Source organism: Benincasa hispida, chromosome 3 (assembly GCF_027475165.1).
Source record: "Benincasa hispida cultivar pf3 chromosome 3, pf3_genome.v1.1, whole genome shotgun sequence".
Taxonomy (NCBI): Eukaryota; Viridiplantae; Streptophyta; class Magnoliopsida; order Cucurbitales; family Cucurbitaceae; genus Benincasa; species Benincasa hispida.
Window position 1 is genome coordinate 27335049 of NC_143480.1, and position 24602 is coordinate 27359650.

A 24602-nucleotide genomic window follows, 5' to 3' on the forward strand; every position below is an offset into this window, starting at 1 on the left:
ATCATAGATAGATTATGATATTTTGCTAGTATTTGTAAATATTTTCTAACAATTTTGTTATTTAAAATAATTTCACACAATAGTATTGTAATTTCTCTTCCAATAAATTTTCATTAAAAAAAGTGTTTCAAAATGTATTATCGTTTGCATTCAATGATTTATAAAACAAATACATGGTATATAGTTGAGAATTCCTGCAAAGTGAGCTTGACATCGTACCATAATTTTTCTCAAGACTTTGTGAAAATTGACGTAACAAGTTTAAGAGTGAAAATTGACGTAACAAGTTTAAGAGTGAAAATTGTAACCTTTTCCTAATTTTTTTAATAAAAAATGATGGTATGATAGTGCAATGTGCAAACACTAGCCATTTGATTTGATTAAAAAATCTACCTCTAACATAAGCAAACTTTTATATACTGAATCATCTAATCTTAATTGTTCTTCTCTATATATAAGTGTAAATATTCACTCAAGAGCTGACAAGAACATAATCTAGTGATTACAACATATGCTATGCTACTTACTATGAGATCAAAAGTTTAAATTCCCACCTTTATATTTGTTACATGAAAAAGTTCACTAAAAAAATATAACCATCAAGAATGAAAATCATTTCAAATTTTAGTTAATATTAGTAGGATATTTGTTAAAATGTCAAATCATCACAAAGGGAAAAAAACGAAGAAGCAAACATTCACATAGAAAATATGTGCCTCAATTGTTAACAAAATCACGAATATTAGATAGAATCCCTTCCATGATTATTGGTCGTCTTGCATAAGAATTATAGTTGGGAGATGAAGTTCTATTGAAGATAAGACTCTTAGGTAGAGAGACCAAGACTTACTAAGATTAAATATATTTTTCAAAAAATTCATTTTTATTGAAACACTTTTGATAAAAAAAAAAAAAAAAAAAGATTAAAATATACTTGAAAACCTATTTTGAATGGTTGTCAAACATTTCAATTTCTTCTAAAATGACTCATTTTTCTAAATCAAACACTTAAAAATGTATTTCAAATGCACCCAAAAACTCCATCCATGTTAATTCGATTGATCAAATTAAAATGTTTAGCCAAATATACATTGGTGCTACTCCTAACTAGCTAAAATGGTTTGCTGAATCTTATAGAAAATGAAATTATGATCAAAATAAGTAGGGAGTCTTAACTCAATATCTATTTTTATAGCAGTGCTAAACGTTAAAATTAGGTTAGTCTCATACATATGTTCATCTAATACCAATGTTCCAACACTTTAATTCACATATCAATTGATATTTTATGTTCTATTATGATACCCTTCATAAGTCTAAGTTAATTCATATGTGAATGAAAGTGACTAAACACAATTCAAGGAAAAAAAAAAAAAATTCAAAGATGAATTTCTCGAGGCACCACCAAGGTGGTCCAAGAATACTTACGTGTCGGTTAAAACTACAGCGCACTCATTCTCATTGACCGACGGCACTTCACTTGTGAATTTGAATGATAAATTCTTTAATTAATTAATTAATAATAAGATTAGTAAAAGATGAATTCAAATTTCAAACCTATCCTCTAAATAGTACAACTGCAACGCATTCATTGTCATTGAACTGCAGCATTTCACTTCTGAATGTAAAATGATAATTCTTTAATTAATTTATCAGATTAATACAGAATTGATTCAATTTTTAGATATATGCTCTAAATAGTAACAAAAATCGTCGAAACCTAATGATTCAAAAACAGAAACAGAGAGAGAGAGAGAGAGTGAGAGAATGTCCAGGACATGTTTATGAGAGTTCCTATGCATACATTTTTATAATAAATTCTCACACAATGAAAGTTACATAATTACATTATACATTACTTTTCCTCAAAATTGACAAGCACTTGAAATCAATGAAATACAAACAAGAGCAAATTTTCTGTCAAATTTTTTAACCCAGAACACTAGTGAAAGGAAATTTCCAGAGAGATATATTTTGACAAATTTCTATTTATAGACTAAAAGAGAAATCTGGAGAGAATATTATATACACTATTGATGATAAATACTCAAAATTGAAAATAAATTGAAAAAATCATTCCGCAGGGGAAGGGATGGTATCCTACTAATGCAATGGTTGCTTACTTGTTAGACCACTGAAATTCTATTTCCAAATTTCGAGGACCACTTTTGCTTTCAGGCAACAGGGTGTACTCGCCGGCAACCGCTCCCAACATTACAACTTTGTCGATTTGAATTGTTACTTTCCCGAAAGAGCTCTGTTTTTATTACACCAAAAGAAAATTAGTTGTAGGACTTTCAAACGGAAACAAAAGAAAAGAAAGGAAAATTTTCAGGAAATTTACCTTCCCCATTTTGCTCTTGTTCTTGCAAGAAATATGAAGCTTTTGGCCTTTTGGTGGACTCTCAAAGGACCATGCAAAACTCTCATCCCACTCTGGATTAGGACCAGTTGATACAACCTGACCAAGTTTTAAAGGGAGGTTACAGTCTGAGACAAATTGGAAAAATGATGAAAGAGTTGGAACAGATGACAATATTGGTGATAGTGCTCCACCACAATTTTTCTCCTAAAACCGTTTTGCTAGCATAATTTTAGAAGTAAAACGCTGGGGCATTTCCTCTATGAACTGTACGAAAGAAATATTCATATATGGTAGATATGTGGATATGGTGGTATAGATGATAAATGACGTGAAAGAAACGACATTACTCCAGCATACGACTGGTTATAGTTCCAATAATTAGTTGAGCATAGCAACTATCATTGGTTACATACAAATTTTGTCTTTATGGAATAATTATAAGAAAAGTGCAAAAGCTATGAATGAAAGGAAGATACAGAGATGGAGTACACTACCTTTGTTTGCCTCGGTGGAGTATTGCCAAGGGTGAGCTTGCAAAATACGCTGGGGTTTCCTACTGACTGCTTCATATTGTTGCCACGTTTGATTATAACTAATAACGTTCCTGGCAAACACTGTAACAAAAACTCGGCCTTCTCCTGGAAACGGGGAGGGCCTGACTGAATTAAGTACTGAAGCAAAGGGATAGCATCTGCAGCAGCAACTGACTGAGCTCTTGAAACCTCAGCTGGACAAGCTGACCACGCTTGCCTCAAAAGAAATAGGGCATCTAACGCAGCTTCTTGAGTTGCCTCAGTACCAGTCTTTAGGGATGTTACTAGATGAGGAATGCTGAGTGTAGCAGGCTCAGTAGCTCTCAATCGTGGGAAGTTGCTAAAAAGAGAATTTAGGGCTTTCAGGTATTCCTCATTCACAGTTCCAGTGGCCCACAAGTCCTTTTCAATAGCAGCTGCAAGACCAAATTGTTATGACACTATATTTTCCAGGGCACGTAAGTAAAGTTTATTAGGCGAGCGTCTAAGAGACTTCAAAAAGCTGATAATTAATTCTAGAATGCAATCTCCTTAGGGAGAAAAAAGGAAAAACATCCAAATATAGAATCATGTAGCAGACATGTGGAGATGATTAACAAGACAAACCCAACTCTATCAATGTCATTATGCATGTACGTGCATGTGGAGGGTTGAGGGAAATTACCAGTGATGGCCCTAACTGTCTCACTGGATGCGTATTCCTGGATAGTATGATTTGCGAAAAGGAGTTTAATAAACATTGCAGCCTGAACAGATGTTTCTGGATCACTGGACCCAATTAGGTCCAATACCACCTGAACACCACCAGCCTCTGCAACTGCTCTTTTATTTGATCGACTATACATAACAAGATTTTGCAAGGCACATATTGCTACCACTTTCATTTCTTCTGTTGGTTGGTCTTCAAGCACATTGACCAGAGCACGGCAAGCTGAAACGGCATCTGTGCTTCTAGCAAGAGCTTCATTTTGGAACAAATCACCAAGTGCCAAAGTTGCCAGCAACCTTGGCTGTTGAGCTTGAGTTTGAGGATCCAAGAGATACTGGGATAATGGTACAATTGCAGATTTAGTAACCTTGGTTTCTCTGATCTTCACGTTATTAAGAAGTACTTCCAGTAGTCTAGCTGCAGTTTCCTCGCATTGATGGCTTCTCAGAAGTTCCAACAGTGCCTCAATTGCACCACTTTCCGCCATTGCTTCAGCACTTGTTGCATCATCACTTTCAAGCACAAGTAAAGCATTCAGTGCACCAACCACTGTGCTTTCTAATCCAGAACGAAGCAACCTGACCAACACCGCAACTGGGACTTCCAGATAAAATTCAGAACTGAACTGTAGAATACTTGCTAAAACAGTGGCAGCAGATTCCCACAATGAATGAGGAAGTGAAGGATCAGCTTGCAAAATGACTTTGGATAACTCACTGACACCACCTTCTTTTGCTATTTCATTAGGCCACGTTAGTGCAATACTAACAAGAGCCTTGACAGCTCTCTGCTGCAATATTTGAATACCAGAACCAAGTACTCGTATTAGAGGACCAATTACTTGCTGCGTGACTGAATCCTTTTGCAAATGTTCTTCCACAAGTAGGTGTGATAGGAGCTCAGCGGCCAATTGTTGCACAGCTGGAGCAGGGGAATCAAGTAACGGAATGAGTGGTTCAATAGCTTGGTGAGAGGTCAATGTATAATCAGCACGACACTGAGGATGCTCTAAGATATTAACAAGAACCTGGAGTGCACTATGCTGTCCATCAGGTCCAAATTCTGGTCTTGTCAACAATAGGAAAAGGGGTTCAACCACTTTCGCAGCAGATGGTCCCTTAGCAATGTTAGCATTATTAGTCAGTATACGGAGGAGTTCTGCAAAGGCTGAACAAAGAAAATCAGGTGCTTCAAGGAGGATATCTAAAATGCTTTCAATTACTCCAGCTTTTACCATTTCCATCTTACAAGCAGGTCTATCTTTACCTAACTTTACAAGTGCTCTAGACACTGCTTCGTGAAGCATGAAATTTCTACCATAGAGGAGCCCTACAAGAGGGACAACAGCTCCATGTGCAGCAACTAGTTCTGCTAGTTGTTCATCATCAACAAGTTTATCCAATGCACGGACAACTGATTGCTGAGCAGGACTAAACTCAGTCACAAGAAGCGATACCAAAGGCTCAACACATCTCGCTGCAGCCATTGTAGATCTAATTCTTGTATTTCCAAAAAGTACACAGCACAACTCAGCGGCATCTCCCTTCAAGTCCATTGTACAATTTGTTGACAGAATTCTGCAAAGGACATCGACTGCATTCATTTCAACATCTGCAACTGCAAGGGCTCTTGATGGGTTTTCACTTAATAAACGGACTAAAGCAGCAATGGCAGCATGTTGCTCCCTCTCCAAGCCAGTACTGAGAATCTCCACTAAGGGTTGCACAGCTTGTCTGGAAGATTCAGCATTCCTAATATGGTCAGCAGAAAAGAGGCTCTCCAATGCTTTAGCAGCACTATACCTTGCACCCCTTCCACCCAAACGCAGAACTGCTACAAGCTGACTGACAGCACCAAAGGCAGACTCATGCCTACGTATCTCAGAACTGCTGAATAGAATTCCTAACAAATCAGTAGCAGCTTCTTCAGTTGCATCTTGTGGTCCAAGTGAAAGATATTTGGTCAATGCTTCCAAAGCCCCTGATTCCACCATTACAATCTTATTTGATGGGCAGTCTTTCGCTAGCTGGGTCAAAATCCCAAGGGCTAGAAAAGGTGCTCCTGGACGATCAGGAATTGGTTTGAGCAAATCAACAAGAGCCGGAATGGCTTTCCGAGAAGTAGCACCAGTCCTTATGTCATCTACCCGAAACAACCTCTCCAACGCAACTTGCTCAGGATAGCGAACCAGCATGAACTCCTCTGACAATTCAAGAAGATCAAATATGTCAGCATCTGCACAACCAAGTAAGGATATTAGTCCCCCTGCTGCACCAGAGTTTGCAACCGACAGCAGGGTACCCCTGCTACCATTACAAACTAGACTTGCTATGGCCTGAGCTGCAAAATATCTATTTGCCGGCTCCTCTGATTTCAGTAAATTTGCAATCACTGGTATAGATTTCATGGTTGCATGTGCTCGTATTATATCCCTGTCTTGAAATAGAATTGCAAGCAGTAGAGACGAAATCCATATGCTGCTGTCTTCTTTAAAGTCAATCTGTGTAAAAATTGAATAAGCAAAAGAAAATTAAATGCAATTAGATATGAAACCATAATGAGTACAATACCAAAAGAAACATAAATCATGGAAAAACTACAGGGACGTAAGAAGTTGATCACCTGAGCATACTGTGAATAATAATTGGATATTCCCTCTGTGAGAACTTCAACTGCTCCAGCCTCCATGATCACAGTCTTACTTCTTCCATCGTGACACGCAAGAAGACAGAGTAGCCAAATTGCCAGGTTGACACCATAAACAACAGCAGTAGCTTTATTGGATTCTGTACCATTGTTATCTTTTTTAGCAAGTCTATATATGCTGATAAATTCCCTATCAGTATCACTTTGATTATCCAGTGCAGAAGTCTGTGAAGAGCTTAACATTGCAACAAGAGATTGAATGAGTAGACTACATGAACTTGATGCGTGGAGATCTTCCAACAGCCTGTGGTGGTTAACTTTAGCTGCACATACAAGAAGGGCAGTTCCTCCAATCTTGACCTTAATGTTTGTGGAATTGATCACCCTCCTAGAAACAGAAGCTATGCATCCAGATGCAGTAACTACTTCTTCTCCTATAACACCAGGTTGATCCCGGCAAAGTCGTGCTACTACCTCAATTGCCTTGTCCTGTAATATAGGAGTTGCATCAGTAATGGATGCAACAATCGGAGAAATGCTTTTGGGGAATTCAGCCAAGACTGCCCATGTAGGCTTCATATTCCCGCTAACCCCTTCAGATCTAGATAAAATGGCAAGAGCGTCTAGTGCTTCTGATGTGGAAACAGTCCTGGTGTCTGCAGAGCCTAGAAATGATACTAATGCGAGGACAGTTCCTGCACTATTCACACAGTCAGTGATGCTATGGTCAATTTTCCGAGAACGAAGCAAGCGAGCAATTCCTGCTGCTGCATGTGTCTTTCCGAACATTGTGCCTTCACGCAAAACCCTAGTGGCAGGTAAAATAATTTCTTCAGTAACAGCCTTCTCTGAAACTTCACTATCAAGTAGAAGATTTGCCAGAGCACAGGTTGACAGTTCTGCAACTTCTAAAACTGCAGACTTTGCAAGCACAACTAAGGGAGATAATACATCTCTAGCAGCAGCAGCCACGTCTTTGTTCTCCTTGATTGAGAGAAATATTGCAGCAAGGCAACGTGATGCCTCTGCTAGAATATTGTCAGATTCAACTTTAAGTAGCTTTATGACTGATAAGAGAGTCTGAATAGCAATGCTACTTTCACGCAAGTCTTTCCGGATTTCAAAAATTCCAGCTAAGGCTGATGCAGATTTGGCTTGCGTCTCTTCTCTAGTAGAACTCAATATTTTGATCATGGTCTCAATGGCATCATTCGCAGCAGTACCTTCACGCACTATATCATTGAGGGGGACCACAGAAAGCATACTTCTAAGAGCATCCAAAACATAGACTTTAGATTCTGGTAAATCACTGGTTAATAATGCCGTAAGCTGACTGATAGTTGCTGTATCAGATTTATGAATCAAATGATTCAAAGTCTTTGCTGCAATTTCTTTCCCATTAGAGCTTCCATTCTTAAGCAACCACAGAAGTGCAGGGACAGCATCAGCACTTTCAACACATGCACGTATATCTTCACTGTGATTGCATAAGTTTCTAAGGATAGTTGCAGAATCTTCTTTTGCCTTCACAGAACCCGACTCTAGAATTTGAACTAGTGGAGGTATGCCACCAGCAGCCGTTATAGCCCATTTACTCTCATCATTTTCGTTTGATAAAAGACAAAGCAATGCAACTGCACATTCCTGTTGCTGCTCTGATGAGAGTCCAAGGAGTGAAATCAACAACTGAACCCCCTCACGGCCTTGAAGGGCACGCCATAGACTACCTTCATTGTTGCAAAGGGTAAGAAGGGCTCTTACAAGCTCTTCCTGAACTTCATTAGTCGCCATTGTGATCAAACCAACTAGTAAACGTTTTGCATCAGAATTTGCAAGTTTGACAGCAAGTATGGCATTCCCATATAAACTAGCTAATGCTTCAATGGTTCGTTCCTGCACAAGAAAGGTTACACGAGATCCGAACTGCTTTACTAAAGTCTGTTCAACAATTATAGGATCTGACGCTCTGGTGGCTTCTTCTTTGCTATCATATATCATGAGAGCTGATGCTAAAGCCCCTAATGTGTCGGCAGTTTGAGCAGCTGATGTGCATGCCTCAAGGCTTTGTCCAAGGCTCGAGATAACATAAGACAAACCCCCTGAAATGTTTGCTAAAGCACACATAGCATTCTCCTGCAATGCCTGAGCATACTCGCCTTGCATGAACTCTTTCGAGGGAGCTATTGTTGCATTGATCAAGGCAGGAATACCATTTGAACTTGCTACCTCACGACGTGCTTCTTTGCATTGAGCAGAAAGAGATTTAAGAGCACCTGCTGCTTCTGCTCTAACAGAAGCTTCATTCCCAGGTCCTATTAATTTAAGAAGCTTTTTTGTAGCCTCTGCAGCCAAAACTTTGGAACAAAAAGATGCATCTTCCATCATCACATGTGCCAGGAGAAAGCACACATTTGCTTGTGTATTTGGCTCTCCTGTTGCCAATAAATTCACAAGTATGTCTACACCGCCAGCATTTATAGTTGCAGACCAAAATCCCTCAGTGCTGCTTGAGAGGTTCCTTAAAGCTCCAGTCAGTAAGCTAACAACATTTCCAGATTTGAGCCCATTGCGTAGCTGCTCCCACAGTACTGGAACAACTCCCTCAGTAGAAAATATTTTGGATCCAACGTGATCCCTAGCACCACCTTGGGAAACAGCATAAATGGTCTTTGCAGCAGCAACTTGACTCTCTGACGAGCTTGATTTGAGGAGACCAAGCAATGGGGGGATGCATCCTCCAAGTAGAACTTTTACCCTTAATTCATTTTCCTTGCACAAGGAACCTAAAACAGTAGCAGCTTGTATTTTCACCCCAAGGGATCCTGAACGAAGAAGAGAAACTAGTACTGGAACTGCTTGAGAGTGAGATCCAACAGCACTGAATGCACTCTCACGTGTATCAATAAGTTCCAGCAATTGCTTCAAAGAAAATTCTTTCTCCTGCACAGAGGAGGAACTCTGCCGCAGCTGCTCAATGCATTGAGCAACACTTGCCAGTGTCCCATCTGGATCTTCCATGCTATTGCGATCTCTGCAAGACATATGATCAAAGTAAGTCATCTGGGTATTATTTTTCAGTGATACACAGATTGAACAATAACACTTGTATTTCACTACTTGGATTGACTCATACAAAACAAGACTGAATTATTAGCTAAAATCCTTTACTCTTACTTATTCATCATGTGCTGTCCTTTTTAGGAGGTTTGCACTTTGGAGAGTTGAGAAAAAAGAAGTTCAAAAGAAAATTGGACCGCTAACCAAAATTTTCTAAGGTCTACTTAGCTCTTTGTTCCTAAAACATGACAACACACATTCATATCTATGTCAACAAATTAAATGAAAAATGTGGACAATGTAAAACTTCTAAAATAAAAGATGCATGCAAGTGCAGTGTACAAATAAAAGCATATTGGTTATCAAACAAAAATGAGTCTTTCAGAAATGCCATGAAATTGCAAAAGTAACAAAAATTATACATACAAGGACAACCAATAAATAAAACCATACTGGTTATCCTCAGAAATCAGAATACGCATCTTCCAAACATACCATGAACTTGTTAAAAGAATGAAATAAATAAACATTCAACTCTGATTTTACCTGGAGCCCATCTTCATAATAGAATGCGGAGTTGGAGGCTCTGAATCTTGAATTTTTCCATCCATATTTTTCTCCTACAACAATTGAACACAGAAATGATTACTAGATAACATAACATGTACCACAAAAGGCAGCATTGACTAAGGTTATCTTTGAAATTCAGTTAACCAGTACATCCATCCGTCGCCTCTTCAACCTCATACGATATTGAGCTCAGTTAAGCAAATAACTAAATAGGCATAATCGTGAGTCCAAAACCCAATTTTTCTTGAAGGCATAAGTATCACACATGCTCACATTTAAAACAGTGAAATTACGTTTTCATCAGTACTCCATGCATGAATTGGTAAAGGGAAAATCAATTTACGAATCTAATGACAACATTTAAATGGAGGCCACAAAATACCAGATCATTAGTAGGATGACTGCTGCCGTTGCTGGCAGCTAGTCTCCAAGTTAGTGTGGCCGCCAGTTTCCCTTCCTTTTAAGATACAATGAAGATGAAACAGAACGTCTCGGAATTCTTCAGATCTATGAAAGAAAGTCGATTAATAGCATAGCAGCCTCCTGCAAAACAATCATGAAATATCCAGATCAAAGACGATCAAAATGTCGTGAATCCAAACATTTGATAACATCTGAAACGTTTCCATACAACTAACATATAGATAACAAAACCAGACAAATAGCGATGCTTGAAGTAGCCGTTCTAAGACTAATTGAGCCAATTAAAGGTATACAGGATTAATGAGCAATTAATTTCACATCACGCCCCGACATATATAAACAAACGCGACACCGCCCTTCTCCAGTAAATAAAATTCCATCAACAATTAAAGACGGAAATGAAATCAAATCCAAGCAACTAAAGCCCATAGGATATAGATTTACATAAACACCGACCAATTCGAATCAAAATGAAGCAGATCCAGCAAGAAAGAATCAAAGTCCAACTGATTTAGTAATCAGTCAAACGAGTGTCTAATGCACAACACAAATGAACTAGATTATAATAGCATTCGCCAATTAATCTGGAAAAAACCGCAAATCGGAAACAGAGATTTGACTGAAATTTTACATAGTCGCCAATGCAAGCAGCTCAAATCCATTTCATGCACCAGGAAGAAAATGAGAGAGAGAAATAACCAACCTAAGAAGAGACTGGAATGGAGAAGCTCTTTGATACATCCACCAGTTTCTTACAAGAGAAGCGAGCATAAAGAGAGAGTGAGAGAGCTTAGCCTGTGATTTCCTTTTTTTCTCTATTCTCTCTCTCTCTCTCTCTCTCTCTCTCTCTCTTATTTTCTTTTTTTTCGCTAAAAATGAGAATTACGTCTTCGAATATACAGAGATTGGAATGGAACCAAGCAGGAGACAGCGATGAAGCTTTATGAGCTTTTTCCACAGCCACACTTTTACTAATACACCACCGACAAGCTAAGCCGCCGGCTTCCCGGCTCGACTCGGCTCACCTCAAGTCTTCATCATTTTTTCAAAATTATTATTATTATTTTACAAATTGTAAACTTTGTCAACGATTAATCTCTCTCAATATTAAAAATAATAATAATAATAATAGTAATAAATAACTCTCTCTCCTCTCGGAAAAAAAAAAATAATAATAATAACTAAATAAAATAATAATAATAATTGTAATAAATAACCCTCTCTCGTCTAAGTAATAAGAAAAATATCATTTTATACCCTTAACCTATTTAATTTAAAGTGGTATGAATTTAAACTTCAAATTAATAATTATATATATTAAATTTTCATAAATATATTAATTAAAACTCTAAACTTTCGTAAGTGTATACAAATAAAATATAATACAAGATTAAAATTGATACTTGTGAAAATTAATAGTTAAATTGATATAATTATTAATTCTAGATTTGAATTGATATAATCTACCAAGTTTAGAGATATAAATTGATATTTTACATTTAATTGAGTGAGGATTTGAAAAAAAAAATTAAGCGAGAACAAAAAGCTGCCTTGAATTATTAAAAAGTACAAAAAGAAAATCAAAATCAAGAGTTTGGATTGAAAGGATACCTTATCTCTCTCTAGAATGTTTATTTAATCAAATAATAGACAGGTATTGTGGACAGTGAGATACACCTAATAAAGCTAAAATAGATCATATAAAATTTGTCTAAGAGTCCCTCTCGCTTAACCGAAATTGATTTCCATTCCCTAATCAAAATGCATTACTCATGTCAAATTTGAACCCACGAACAATATAAAACTTTCCTTTATAATTAAAGGGTTATATGTGTGAAATATTTTAACTTCGATAAGTCAACTTTTAGTTTTACATATTGGTAATCTAATATTTCTAGATCTAAAACTTATACCATACGACTTTGATAAAATTGTTAATAATGAGAAATTTGAAAGGTAGATAAAAAATAATAATAATAAAGGAAAAAAATAAGACCGGGGGGAGAGTTTGTTGGTAATGTCATCAGAATGGAATGATTGGGACTGTGTAGCAGCCGCTATGATGTTATGAACAATATTCTTTGGTAATTTGTAGTGACATTATTTGCAGTTTTGTATTTAGCTGAGCTGTCACCTCCCATGTTCCTTCTATTCATTGGGCTAAAGCCTCCCTCCATCTCCCTAGCCATGCCCATGTTCCGACATCTAAGAACAATAATTAGATACAACATCATTTGTATTTACCACTTCCCCACACACAAAAAGAATTAGGAAAAAAATTTATTTTTTTACAAAATAAAAATGTCACGCGACAAAATTTTGTTGGATTATATTTAGAATACACCAACATATGTGCATTCAAGGGAACACCCAAATTTTTTTCATCATATCATATGTGTATTTCTCTCTATATATATTATATATCAGATAGCTGATGATTTAGCACCAATTATAATTAAGACTTCTCTTATATGATAATAGTTGATTAAGACTATAATTTGGAGTCAACTCAAGCATGACTTAGTAGGATCAATAACCGTTATAAATATTGATGGTTTGATTCTTTATTCTTGCGATCGTTGAACTTATACGGTAATTTATGTATTATTGCATCAAAGTTTCCCTCCAATAAAAATAGAAATGAGTACCTTTTTTTTTTTTTTTAACATTCACTTGGGCAAATCCGACCCCTTCGTCAATCTTATTTGAAAAGTAACAGTAATAACAAAACAAAAACAAAGAACACAAGCTGACGTCCGTAATTTCATGATTAATTGCGATCACGATGGGAGGAAAAAAAAAGTATTAATCCTTAATCCATCAAACTTAGTTTTGAAGAATCCGAAAGGACACTTTATTAATTGGTCATCTTCTATTGGTGCAAATATGGATCAATTGTCAGCAAAAGGGACCGGTTTTGGTGGGTATGTTTAAAAATTTTGCAGTACTTTTAAAGCAATATCAAATTTTAGAAAATTAGAACTTCATCTTCACCTTAACCCTTTTCGAAATAAAAGAATTAAAAAAATAAAAATCCTTGACCTTATCCAACCCATCATTTCCAGCATCAAAATTATTCTAAATTGCATCCATCTTTTTACAATCTACCCTGTAATCCAATTAAGTTTGTTGGTAAATTTCTTTCTTTGTTTTTCTTAGATATTTTTTCAGTATTTTTTGTTGTATAATTAGAGTGAACTGCAAAAAGATAGGTACATCCAATATGTAACAAAATATTATTTTTTTTTAGTCCAACAATTGCAAGATGAAGATTGAACCATCGACAGATAAGAGAAAGAGAGCTCATCATACAAAACTGGAGAGAGAATACATCTATTAATATATAATAATATTAATTAGATAATAAAAATTATGCTTAACTAACTTACAAAACTTAAATATCCGACCATAATTTTATTAAATTTCATCCCAAATTTTAACATAATAATATTTTTTAATTTTTTTTTTTTTTTAAAAAAAGTAAAAAGTAGTTTGTAATAGCACTCTGAGAAGGTTATCTTGGATGAAGATTTAGGTAAGGGTGGATTTGACTAAAGATGTTGAACACATGCACCTTGGATTTATGAAGCCCGAATTTATTAGACATACCCATAGGTTTCCTAGTACATCAAACTTACTCCAAAAAGTTTTTTCTGACAACAAATTTCCTTTACAAAGTTTATTATACCAAGGTTTCCTAGATCCGCTATTAAAATTCACATACTAGACTTGATGCCAAACTCATGTCTCAACCGGCCCCTCAAATAGTTCCTATATTAAGGATATTTTCCTCTCTCTATTTTTGAATAAGGGTCAGACAAGAATCATCTATTTCTAAGTAAGACGATTTCTTCAACATTTTTTAATAGCGGATCTCCAACATGCGACATGTATATCCTTTGAGAATTAACTAATCGTAATCATAAGTACCAAAAGCAAAATACTACCACCAACCAAGGTCCCCTTCTAGCCAGATCTGGGATAACCACCAAACATATGCTTATAATCAAACACATTAAGAAAAAGCAATGCCTTTCGAAACTAAGCAATAAAGGAGCTTCTCAAGTGAAAACAAGAACCAGGTATTTGCAACTAACCCACTTTGACAAAAGGTTGCAATATGAGTTTGGCCTTCTCAGAAGTGCCCGGATGGCCGCAGTTGCTTCTCTTGGCGCTGCAGCAGCAGTAAAATCTGTTCTTACAAAATTTTTATTAAGGTCAATACAGAAAGAATGGTGCTATCCAAGAACTGTGCATTCCCGTTGCTTGAAAACTCAAATCCCTTTTTTTTTTCCTGGGTAAACACAGAATTTCAGATGCTCTATAGATAGAACCTTCAACTAAGAGGTTCAACATGAAGCTAACAAATATATAGTACCAAAAAAGCACAACCGGTGCCTGCATACCAGAGACGGAGATGGCAAATTACATTTTGGTCTTAAGTAAGGCTTATTGATGAGGCATACAGTTGAAGCAGGGTAAGGGCTTGCTCCGTGATGGCTCGATTTCTTGCTTGCCTTACCCAATCATGAACTACCTCTTCAGCTTTTGTGCCTTTAACACCTTCTTCTAGAGAATGTGCTGCTTCAGCCAAATTTCCTTCAGCCAGATAGGACTCCACTCGGTTGATGATAGATTCAATCCCATTACCAGATTGGTCGGCCTCCTTCACCTAAAGGAGGTCGAGACAATTTCAGAAACTACAGCAATAGAGAAGAGTAAATAGGAGATTTAAAGTTCTTTCTAATGTACCTTAATCCAGGATGCTACACGGGCTAAAGAATGAGCTAAAATGCCGCCACCACCAGGTGGGATCAAGCTCAAGTGCCGTAACGGTGCTTTTAACGCATCAAACTGCATGCAAGGAGATGAATTAGCCAGATAGTTTCACATGAAAGATGAACTCGATTTTATTATCAAATAGCCAATGTTGTAAATAACAAGTAAACAGCATTGAACAATATTCCACAGCCAGTTGGATTTGATAAAATCATAGAATTACAATGGCTTAATTCAATACATTTTTGGGGGGAAAAAAGAACAAAGGTGAAAAATAATAAATGATTTTCTGTCCATAAAGCAATCCATGCTGACAGATATGGTTGAAAGTAGTAAGAATTTCTTCAAAACCAACAATGTCGCTATTCAAGAACTAATTCTCTTTAGTTGCCTCTTTCTCGTACCTTCAAGTTCCATCTGACCAACACCAAACTTACACAGCTATTCAAGCACATTTTTACTAAATTTTTGTTTTAAAAAACACAAATAATAACTCTTAAATTCAATACCAAACAGCCCCATGGTTTTCCAGTAAAGAAAATGACACTGATTATAATTAGGTAATATTTTGGGAGAGAATTATGCTAAAATTTTCCTTCGGCCAGGAAGAACTTAATGTACCTTTTGTGTCATTTGTAACAACGTATCTGAGCCATGATTCAATATCTCTTTAGGAATGGATGAAAGGATCAGCTCTAAGTTCAAATCTTTGTCAATGCCTTGAAGATTAACACGTAATGCCTCTATTTCAGCCTGGATTGGTAAACCTCTAGAAAGAGCATCTTCAAGTGCCAGTGCCCCCTATAAGATTGATAACTTATAGTTGATTAAACTCTAGATAAATTAGGTTGGCTGTGCACTAGTAGAATATAAATATACACACACACACATATATACACACATATATACACACACAAACACACAGATATATATATACACACACATATATAAAGATTTTCAACCATTAAAGTTCCCAAGACACCTTGCACTTCAGCATAATGCTCGTTGATGGACTTATATATAAATATATATGTAGGAGACAACTTTCTTAACCAATGAAATACAAAAGAGAGGACTTAAAAATCCTCAGAAAATGCCACGAAGTTAATCAAAGATACTCTAGTCTAATAAGAACTGGAATTTATTTATCAATAAAGGTGCTGAGTCGAGGGAAGATTAGATTTAGGGAGTTCCACTCACTCCCAAGTACCACTCCTGCACTTACTTACTTACAGACTATACATTCCTCAAACCCAAGCTTATTCTCACAAAATTCTCATGGGCCCACCCCTCTAACTGACTAATAACAACTTAATATTCCTCACTCCCCTTCCTCACAGGCCTACAATTATACACATGCTTAATGGGAGGTCTATCATAGTCAGCACAAATAACCAAAACAGGATAATTACAGAAATCTCGACAACGAAATCTCCAATTTGAAGCTTACAGGCTAGCACTGAAGCAACAAAAGGAGAGAATGAAATTATTCAAGCATAAACACTAAGACAAGCAATTTTACAGAATCAAAACCTGTCTTCATTTTTAGACAAACTCAGACCTTATTTGCAAAGGGAGCTTCACAAAATGTAATTTTTGCATGCCTTACATATATATATATATAAAGTAAGTTTAGGAAAACAAATACTGTTTCCAAATTTCCTCGTACCCCCTTTTTTATGTCTATGGAAACATAATGGTCTCAAATTTTCTAGAATACATACATATATGTATGTTATTGTGCAGAGACCTAAAACAATTTTAACCTGGAAGTTCTTATACCTAGTTTAATCCCAATGTTTATCAGTTTCCCTCTTCACATGCAAATGGTGTAAATCTGATTAAACAATGATCACCTTCAATAGTACCCAAACTACTAATATAGATGCAGTAATGTGCACCACTAAGGAAACAAAATTTTCTCCAAAAGAAAGTTTTGTCTTCAGATTCTTCTACTACGAGTAAGAAATGAAACCAACATCAATACGTAGGAGTACAACTTTACCAATGCAAGCTTCTGAGCAGAGTGGCTTTGACGAGCTTCTTCAGACCTTGCATAGAATGCCATGCAAAGAGCATTAATCTGCAAAATGAAGTTCCACACATAAACACTCTTGGTGGTAGATTGATTGCCCTGATTCAGGCCAAAATACATGGAGCTATATTGGAACATTCACATTGTTGACAAGAAAATAAACTATTTCAAACACCAACCCCCCCCCCCAAAAAAAAAAAAAAAAAAAAAATTCTTACATTAATGTACAGTGTCTTCATTATTTTGCAAAATTGTAATCAAGCAATGCCAATAAAAATCACTACGATCATCTTTCATTTTTTGATGAAAAATTTCCCCCTCAATGGTGAGATCGTACATGTTGAACTAAACATTTTGTTTGTTATGAATGTCATCTTTCGAAGGAGGCACATTAGGTCCTAATAATATCTATAACTTCCACTTCTTGAATATGTGTGGTTTTTTGAGCTCAGATAAATTTATGACTTGTGCAAGATTGCTTACATGAAGATTTGCTTCGGCCATCTTTTCCATCTGGGCAGCCTTCTCACTTGCAATTGCCGCAGCTAACTCTGCTTTTGCCATATCTTGAAGTTTTCTCAACTTCGATTCTACCTCATTTTCCTGCAATGAAATTATTTTTGAAAAGTATTGGTAAAGGATTAGCAACTTGAATTTGTTTGTCATTTAAGAAACATTCCCACCTTCTGTTCAAGTTCCTTCTGAAATTTTTCTTCCAGTTTCTCTTGAAGTGACTTCAGAGCAGCAGCTGCTTTTGTTCTTTCTCGTTTTAACTCCTGAGAATGATTAAAATCACACGAAGCCAATTATAAGAATGAGAGAAACACAATAACAATGTACAGATGTACGTTCACTGTTCACTTGATATCTCTACAAGAGTCTCCACGTGTGTAATTCATAACTTGGGAATTCAACCTTGTCCAATATAGCAGCCTCTTCTGCATGCATAAGTTCCCTAACCCGAGCATCCCTCAATTCTTTTTCCATCTTCTCCTGTATACAGAAAATATCACAGTTAATAGATTTAGATAGTCGCATTCCATAACAATTACAAACATTGAAAAACGTACGATATTAAAAAATCTATTGATCCATACCTTCAGTGCTCTCTTTTCGTCAGCAAAAACACGGTAATCCAGCTCAGCTTGCCTCTTTTCAGCAGCATGAATAGCTTGTAAGAAATCAATAACCAATTTCCCATCCTTGGATATGTAGCCATCATTTAACTCCTCAATTTCAGCAATTAAAGCCTGGCATCTCGGAAACAAAAATTTAGATCTTGACTAAGTAAGACTCCTTTACTCAATTCCAGCAAAACGAACATCCATTAGAAAGAAGGAAAAAGAAAACGACCTCTGTTTCTTTGACAAACTTGTTAGTTTCATCTTTGCTACCACCACCCAAGGAAGTCATGCCAGCCTCATCCTTCAAATGGTATGCCTCGAGAAGAGAACTTGGCTCCTCTATAGCTTCACTTGTATTGTTCAACTCCTGAAGAGAATACCAGCGGAGACAGATTCACTTTATTATTATTATTTTTTTTTTGGATAAGAGACAGATTCACTTTAAATTACACATCTTTTACTAGAAATAAAAATATTTAAGAAACAAAAAGGTCAGACATGATATCCTATGAATCTAGAATGTTTAATTCCAATTAATTGATCATCCTCTTCAACCTCTGGCCAAAATACAATTAGGCATGTGATGCTTGCTACCTGGTATTCTTTCTAACTTGCCTCCTGTGATAAACGTTTGTACAGTAATCCTTCTATGACATTGAAGTGGATGAATACTATGTTGCTGCTGTATCATGAGAGGCTAAGCATCTCCTTCAACAACCCATGCAATATTTATAATTTTTACTCTTCTTATTAATCCACAAGGATTATAGACCTATAATCTATTCTCTTTTTCTGCAAAGTCATATTTGAGAAGAGTTTTGAATCATGAGACAATGACTTTGTTTTGCCTAACGCATGGTTCATTTTCACCCACGTATCAAAGATAAGGGGGGTTTGGACATTTGATTATTCCAGTGTCTTTCTCTTGTGAGCTGTTCTCTGGAAGGTTACACTTACAGGTATGAAGAAACTAATTTTTTTGCATGCTCGGTGCCTGGTGGTCTATAGGATGATTAATGCCATACTTTTTATACAGAGGTGCCCCTCTTTTACCATTTACCCTCCGCAGTACATTTTTTAATGAAAGATTAAGAGGATCATCTTTTTTTTTTTTTTTTTTACATTTCCCTTTTTCCATAAGGGTTTGGTTTAGGTTTCGCAATTGCTTGGCATTATTTTGGCCCATCTCATAATTTTCATTTTATGATTGAAGAGGTTTTAGTTGATCCTTCAGTTCAGGAGAGAGAAATAGACTATTGTGGTGGGCAGGTTCTTAATCATCTTAAGATATATTTGGTAAAAAGAAACGTAAGGGTGTTTCAAGACTGGGTCCTCGGATAAAGTGTGGCCAGACTCAAAACTAAGTTCCTCCTTAAAGATTACTTGTTGTAACCTTTTTAGAGATTTTCCTCTCATTTCAACTACCAATTATTATACCCTTTTTCTCTAATTGTTTTTCTTCTCATGGCCCTTTTATCTGGGTGTGGCCTTTTTTCTATATGGCATCTGTTTACTTTCTTCCCTGCCTCTTAATAAAAGCTCGTTAACTGTTAAAAATAGTTTGCATTGAGCACGTACATTGTTAACTTTAACCTTCAAGCTATTATTATATCAACATTCGATCTGAATGGATAAATTTAAGTTACCTTCAGTTTCTCTTCTGCAAACGTATCTTCTTGTGGTGGTATTCTGATATCAATTCCTATGGGTGCTGCATCTGTCTTACTAGATATTGGAGTAGTTTGAACTTCATCATGAAGCCCATCCCTAGTACTAGACTCCGCGCTTTGCATGTTCAAATTTTCATCTGTGGATGTTTTAGATTCTAGATTCTCATTCTCTACTTGACTGACACTTTGTCTAAATTCTGGCAAGTTTTCCTCCTCAGTCTTTTCATGTGGCACAATCCTGGAACTGTCTTGAAACTGAATACCATCTTGCTCTTCGCCTGAAGCTTCAAGATGAGGAAGGTGGGCATCTGTCTCGACTTTATGCTCAGTGGACTCCACAATGGGATTTGAGCTCTCAGTTTCTTTTCCAACACTATCTGGTTTTTCAGTTTCTTCTCCACTGGGTGAATCAAATTTTTGCACCACCAAAGGGTGGACATTGTCTGAATCACTTTTCTGAACTGTCTTAGTTGACTCTACAGAATGATTCTGCTCTGTACCACCAGTTAGTTGGTCTAGATAGCCAGTTTGGTAAGCTGCAAAAACAGCAGCACCAATAACAACACTGCCAAAGACAACTTTTGGGAAGGAATTTCCAGACTTAGGTGGCACATTCGTCAGTTGTGGTTTCAGATTTTGTTTGGGTGCAGATGAGAATTCCCTTCTTGTAGAAATACACGGGACTGTATGCCAACATTGCACCTGCAACAAAAACCTGCCAAAGAATCAGAAAATATTTGAAAAAGTATACCATAATAACAAAAAAAATCAGGATTATATGGTTTGGTCTCATGCCAATATATTTTACGATAGACTAGTTTTGCAACACACTCAGTTCGTAATCTCGTTTGATTTGTCTCACAGCTCTTAGGTAAACTAAAATTTATCATAAGAATAGAAACATATTAATGGCTTTAGCACTTTTTAACACTGTGAATTAATTACAACAGAAGAAAGAATGGTATAAATAGCAAGTTCTCTTATATTATATGAGAAGGCTTCATGTAGTAAGTTAATAAAGACCGCACAACTGCATCACAAGCACGGAGCACGCAGATGAAAAACTATATGCATGTATTTGCTTGCAAGTCGAAAATGAATTTCCAAACATCTGTTTTGCAGATTCTCATAGTCCCAAGAAAGAATAGCATAAATAGCAACTTTGTGTATGTTAAAAGATCTCCCTGTTGTAAGCTTCCACCCAACTGCGTCCACAAGAACATAGACGAAGAAAAATGTGGATGCATATGCTTAAAAGTCAAATACACACTTGTCCAAATATCTGTTTGTAAATTATCATACCGTCTAGATTGTACCAAACGAATTCTGATCGCAAAAATGAATGGAAAAAGTCTTATACGGGAAATTCTACTTGCCTGGGGTGAAATCTTCCTCGACGTCCTTCCAACAGATTGACGAGATGATAATTCCAGAATTGACCTGCAGACAATAATGCGATAAAAATGTCATCTATAAGCATCAGCCGCTGTAACTGAAACCAGGGAGATCCAAATTCAAACACTACATGGTTATCATTTATCAATGGAAAATTCCAATTGCTGAGAATGCCAATTAACCCTCGGGAGATTAAAGAATAAGAAACTGCCAATTTTCAACCAATCAAGAAAACAAAACACTGCACTTAAAGGACAACCAAAATGACTAATTAACATCATAAGCAAATTAATATTCAGTGAAGTTCAGGAGCATTTCCGTACCTCCGCCACATAGCGTATAGATATTCAGTGAAAACAGCGAGCGACGAAAATATTTGAGCGAATAACCAAGTAAGCGATTAAATGTAACTAGGACAATCGGTGGTGGAAAGTCTGGCCGGGTAGGAGTGTGGAGTTCCGGGTTCGAAAAACCAAACTAACGATCGCTTGGCCGGAGAGAGATCGCCGGAGACGAAGGAGAACATCCGATGACACCGGAATTTTACCGCCTAATTAGATGTGTCCGACAATCCGTGCAGCAGCAAGGAATTCTTCCGCGAGTTGTAATGGCTTCTACTAGGCCCATTTATAGACTTGGGCCTTGGGCCCAATATATTTGTAGGATCGTGATGAGCTGGGCTGAGTTTGGTGGGTGAATCTGAAAGGACTGCCCTTATTTCTCTGGCCAACTTGGTGGTGTTGTGCTTTAGATTTGGATTGTAAATATCTTTGATCCAATAAATAAATAAATAAATAAAGGATTAAAGTGTTATGACTCCACTATATAATTGATGTTATGGGTACATAAAAATACCTTGGAAGTGTTAAGGCTAAAAACCTAACAAGACCTAGCAGGGCATGTCGATCAAGATTAAAGACACGATTAATTGAATATTTAGACGTCCCGCCAAATTTGAGTTGAACATGTTACGTCGAGGATATATGGAAACATACTTATTGAAGATCATGCAGCCAACTAGTTTTTGTGTACTGGTTTTTGTGTTTTAACCTACTCTCAGGTCCATTGTAACTCTAATGGTTAAAGCTATATCTTGTGGACATACATGATGGCTCAATTTTCATTAAATTCAATTCAACAATATAGGTGACCTAGTTTTTGTATAACAATAAACACATTTTTTAAGAAAAATTTTCACAAATAAAAAAAATGTCAAACTATTTACAGAAATAACAAAAAAAAAAAAATAATAAAATACATTGATAGATATTGATCAGCATCTATCACATAGTATCAATGATAGACTTTTATCCGTGTCTAAACCTTTGTTCAGTCTTTATTAAAGAAGATTAATTTCTTTTTATATTTTGTATAAAAAGTTTCTCTTATTTTTCTATTTTTGAAAATCTACCTTTTTTTTTTTTATCTTGATCGAAATAAATAATTTTTGTATGATACAAAATTTATGTAGATTTGTTTAAGAAAAAACAAGCAAACAGTTCCTAAAAAAACAAACATATCGTCAAACTAAGTACAAATAAGTAAAAATAAAGAATCTAAACTATAAAGCTTCTATTTTTCTAATAATGATGTTGCTAGTTAGTAGTGGTGTAGATGAATTGGGTTGAGGTTGTTTTCTGGACCAATTCAAACATTCGGGTTAGTTTGATTGGCAATTTTAAAATTTGGACTAGGTTGGATTGTCAAGTTATAACTTTTTTCTTATTCATTTTAAATACGTAAATTTATCTACAATACACGGCTAATAACTAAAATCTCATAAGTCATAACATTCAAATATTAAAAAACAAATATCTATGATATTTATTACAAACTTTAAACAAATACAAACATCATAACAACTTTAAAACAAAAATATTAAGAATTCATAAATTCATTAATTCAAAGTAGTCAAACTATATATAAAGAGAAATATATATTTTTTTTTATTAATATATATAATTCAGGTCGGGTTGGGTCAACTCGAATTTTTATTTAACCAACTTGATCCCAACTCAACCCAACAAAAACATAAAAAAGTTTAACTCAACCCAACACAAGAATGAAACTAACTCAACCCAACTCTTATAGTTTCGATCGGGTAGTCCGGGTTGTTGGGGATGATGCTCTAAACTCTCGTTGGGTCCTGTAGTTTGTAAACACCTGTATTGAACAAATGCTTGTGATGTCATAATATGAGTTCTGTTCTTCACTATTATCGATGAAATACGAAATATTTTATTTGTTTTACTACAAACCAATAAACTAAGATCTCTGGTTGTCGTTGTAACTTAAGCATGTATGTGGATACATAAAGGTGGATCATGCCTTAAGTGATAACCAAAATGGTCTGTAGTATATGGATATAAGAGGAAAACCTTATCCTGGTAACACTACGAATGCGACCCGCTTTGTAGATAGTTACAAGTGTTGTGACGTGCTACAGATGGTCTAATCCTGATAATTCATGTGGAGACATGTGAATGGGGTGTCTTATACAAAGGAGTTTGTATAAGATCGGACCACTAAGTGTATAGTCTCGTTATATAACGTCGTTCATGATAGAGACTCACTTCACTAGGATGACCATAGGTGACATGACCTTAATCCTGAGTGAGTTGGGAACTCCTGCCTTTGAGGACGGTCCTTTGATTTGCATGAGTGCGAGTGGCCAGATTGCTAACTCAACTTACCACTTTGGGGGGGAGGGGGGAGCTACGAACTTAGCTACACCAAATGGAATTCACTTCTTTCCCGAAGCAGGGGTAAGTAGATAGATTGCTCCCTTAAGGGCTGATTTTGGGGCTTGAATGATATGGCGCCACACATCTTCTCATGACCCGAGAGGTGTCCACTCATAGTAGGACTATGATGTATTGTTCATTAGAGGGATCAGTAGTATTTAAGGAGTTAGATGTAACTATAGGGGCAAAACGGTAAATTGGCCCAGCTATACTTACAAGCATCTGTGAAGGGTTATCATACTGTTGACTGGTTATATCCAATGGACATAGAAATATATCTGTGGTGAGAAGAGTGCAACTATCGGTCTTTAGTGGAGTGTCTGGTATTTAACGGATGGTGAATCTCGTGGCTAAAGAGTTTAGTCAGTTATTTACGTACCGTTGGAGCTTCAAGTTACTGTTCCATAAGGTCCCATTGATAGCTCAATGGAATCAAGTTGAAAATCAATTTTTGGGTCAGTTTGAAGTGTTCAAATTGACAAGAGGTGTTTAATTATATATGATATGATTAAACTGGTTCAATTATATATGATATAGTTGACATGATGTATG

General features: G+C 36.2%; 2 protein-coding genes across 4 annotated transcripts; both read right to left on the reverse strand.

Moving 5' to 3' along the window:
• Nucleotides 1-1779: 1779 nt before the first annotated feature.
• CSI1 (binding protein) lies at nt 1780-11215 on the reverse strand. 2 transcript variants are annotated; one of them, XM_039025625.2, is made up of 8 exons: nt 11007-11215; nt 10263-10423; nt 9857-9930; nt 6230-9284; nt 3563-6107; nt 2860-3314; nt 2345-2461; nt 1780-2257 (listed from the first exon to the last, which is right to left on the reverse strand). In XM_039025625.2, the coding sequence occupies exons 3-8, from the start codon at nt 9919-9921 to the stop codon at nt 2120-2122; spliced, it is 6375 nt and encodes a 2124-aa protein (XP_038881553.1). In that variant the 5' UTR covers nt 9922-9930; nt 10263-10423; nt 11007-11215; the 3' UTR covers nt 1780-2119. The 2 variants fall into 2 exon arrangements, with proteins under 2 accessions (XP_038881553.1, XP_090168348.1); XM_090312222.1 differs by having other exon boundaries at nt 10935-11031.
• A 3154-nt stretch (nt 11216-14369) lies between these two features.
• Nucleotides 14370-21905, reverse strand: LOC120074023 (MICOS complex subunit MIC60, mitochondrial). Of its 2 annotated transcripts, XM_090312125.1 has the most exons (13): nt 21630-21905; nt 21288-21351; nt 19888-20613; nt 18471-18608; nt 18215-18367; nt 18033-18110; nt 17801-17893; nt 17601-17720; nt 17088-17165; nt 15704-15883; nt 15056-15157; nt 14710-14975; nt 14370-14597 (listed from the first exon to the last, which is right to left on the reverse strand). In XM_090312125.1, the coding sequence occupies exons 1-12, from the start codon at nt 21638-21640 to the stop codon at nt 14742-14744; spliced, it is 1977 nt and encodes a 658-aa protein (XP_090168251.1). In that variant the 5' UTR covers nt 21641-21905; the 3' UTR covers nt 14370-14597; nt 14710-14741. The 2 variants fall into 2 exon arrangements, with proteins under 2 accessions (XP_090168251.1, XP_038882926.1); XM_039026998.2 differs by having other exon boundaries at nt 14370-14975.
• Nucleotides 21906-24602: the final 2697 nt, after the last annotated feature.

What these genes read in the sequence shown, in the direction of transcription:
- CSI1 (XM_039025625.2), bottom strand. Translation starts at nt 9,921, where the DNA reads ATGGATGGAAAAATTCAAGATTCAGAGCCTCCAACTCCGCATTCTATT. An exon ending in GACAGTTAGGGCCATCACTG is followed by an intron (nt 3,315 to 3,562) that starts GTAATTTCCCTC and finishes TTGGTCTTGCAG; the next exon opens with CTGCTATTGAAAAGGACTTG. An exon ending in CTCCACCGAGGCAAACAAAG is followed by an intron (nt 2,462 to 2,859) that starts GTAGTGTACTCC and finishes AAACTTGGTCAG; the next exon opens with GTTGTATCAACTGGTCCTAA.
- LOC120074023 (XM_090312125.1), bottom strand. An exon ending in AGGCTGCTATATTGGACAAG is followed by an intron (nt 17,894 to 18,032) that starts GTTGAATTCCCA and finishes AATCATTCTCAG; the next exon opens with GAGTTAAAACGAGAAAGAAC. An exon ending in TGTTACAAATGACACAAAAG is followed by an intron (nt 15,158 to 15,703) that starts GTACATTAAGTT and finishes CCTTGCATGCAG; the next exon opens with TTTGATGCGTTAAAAGCACC.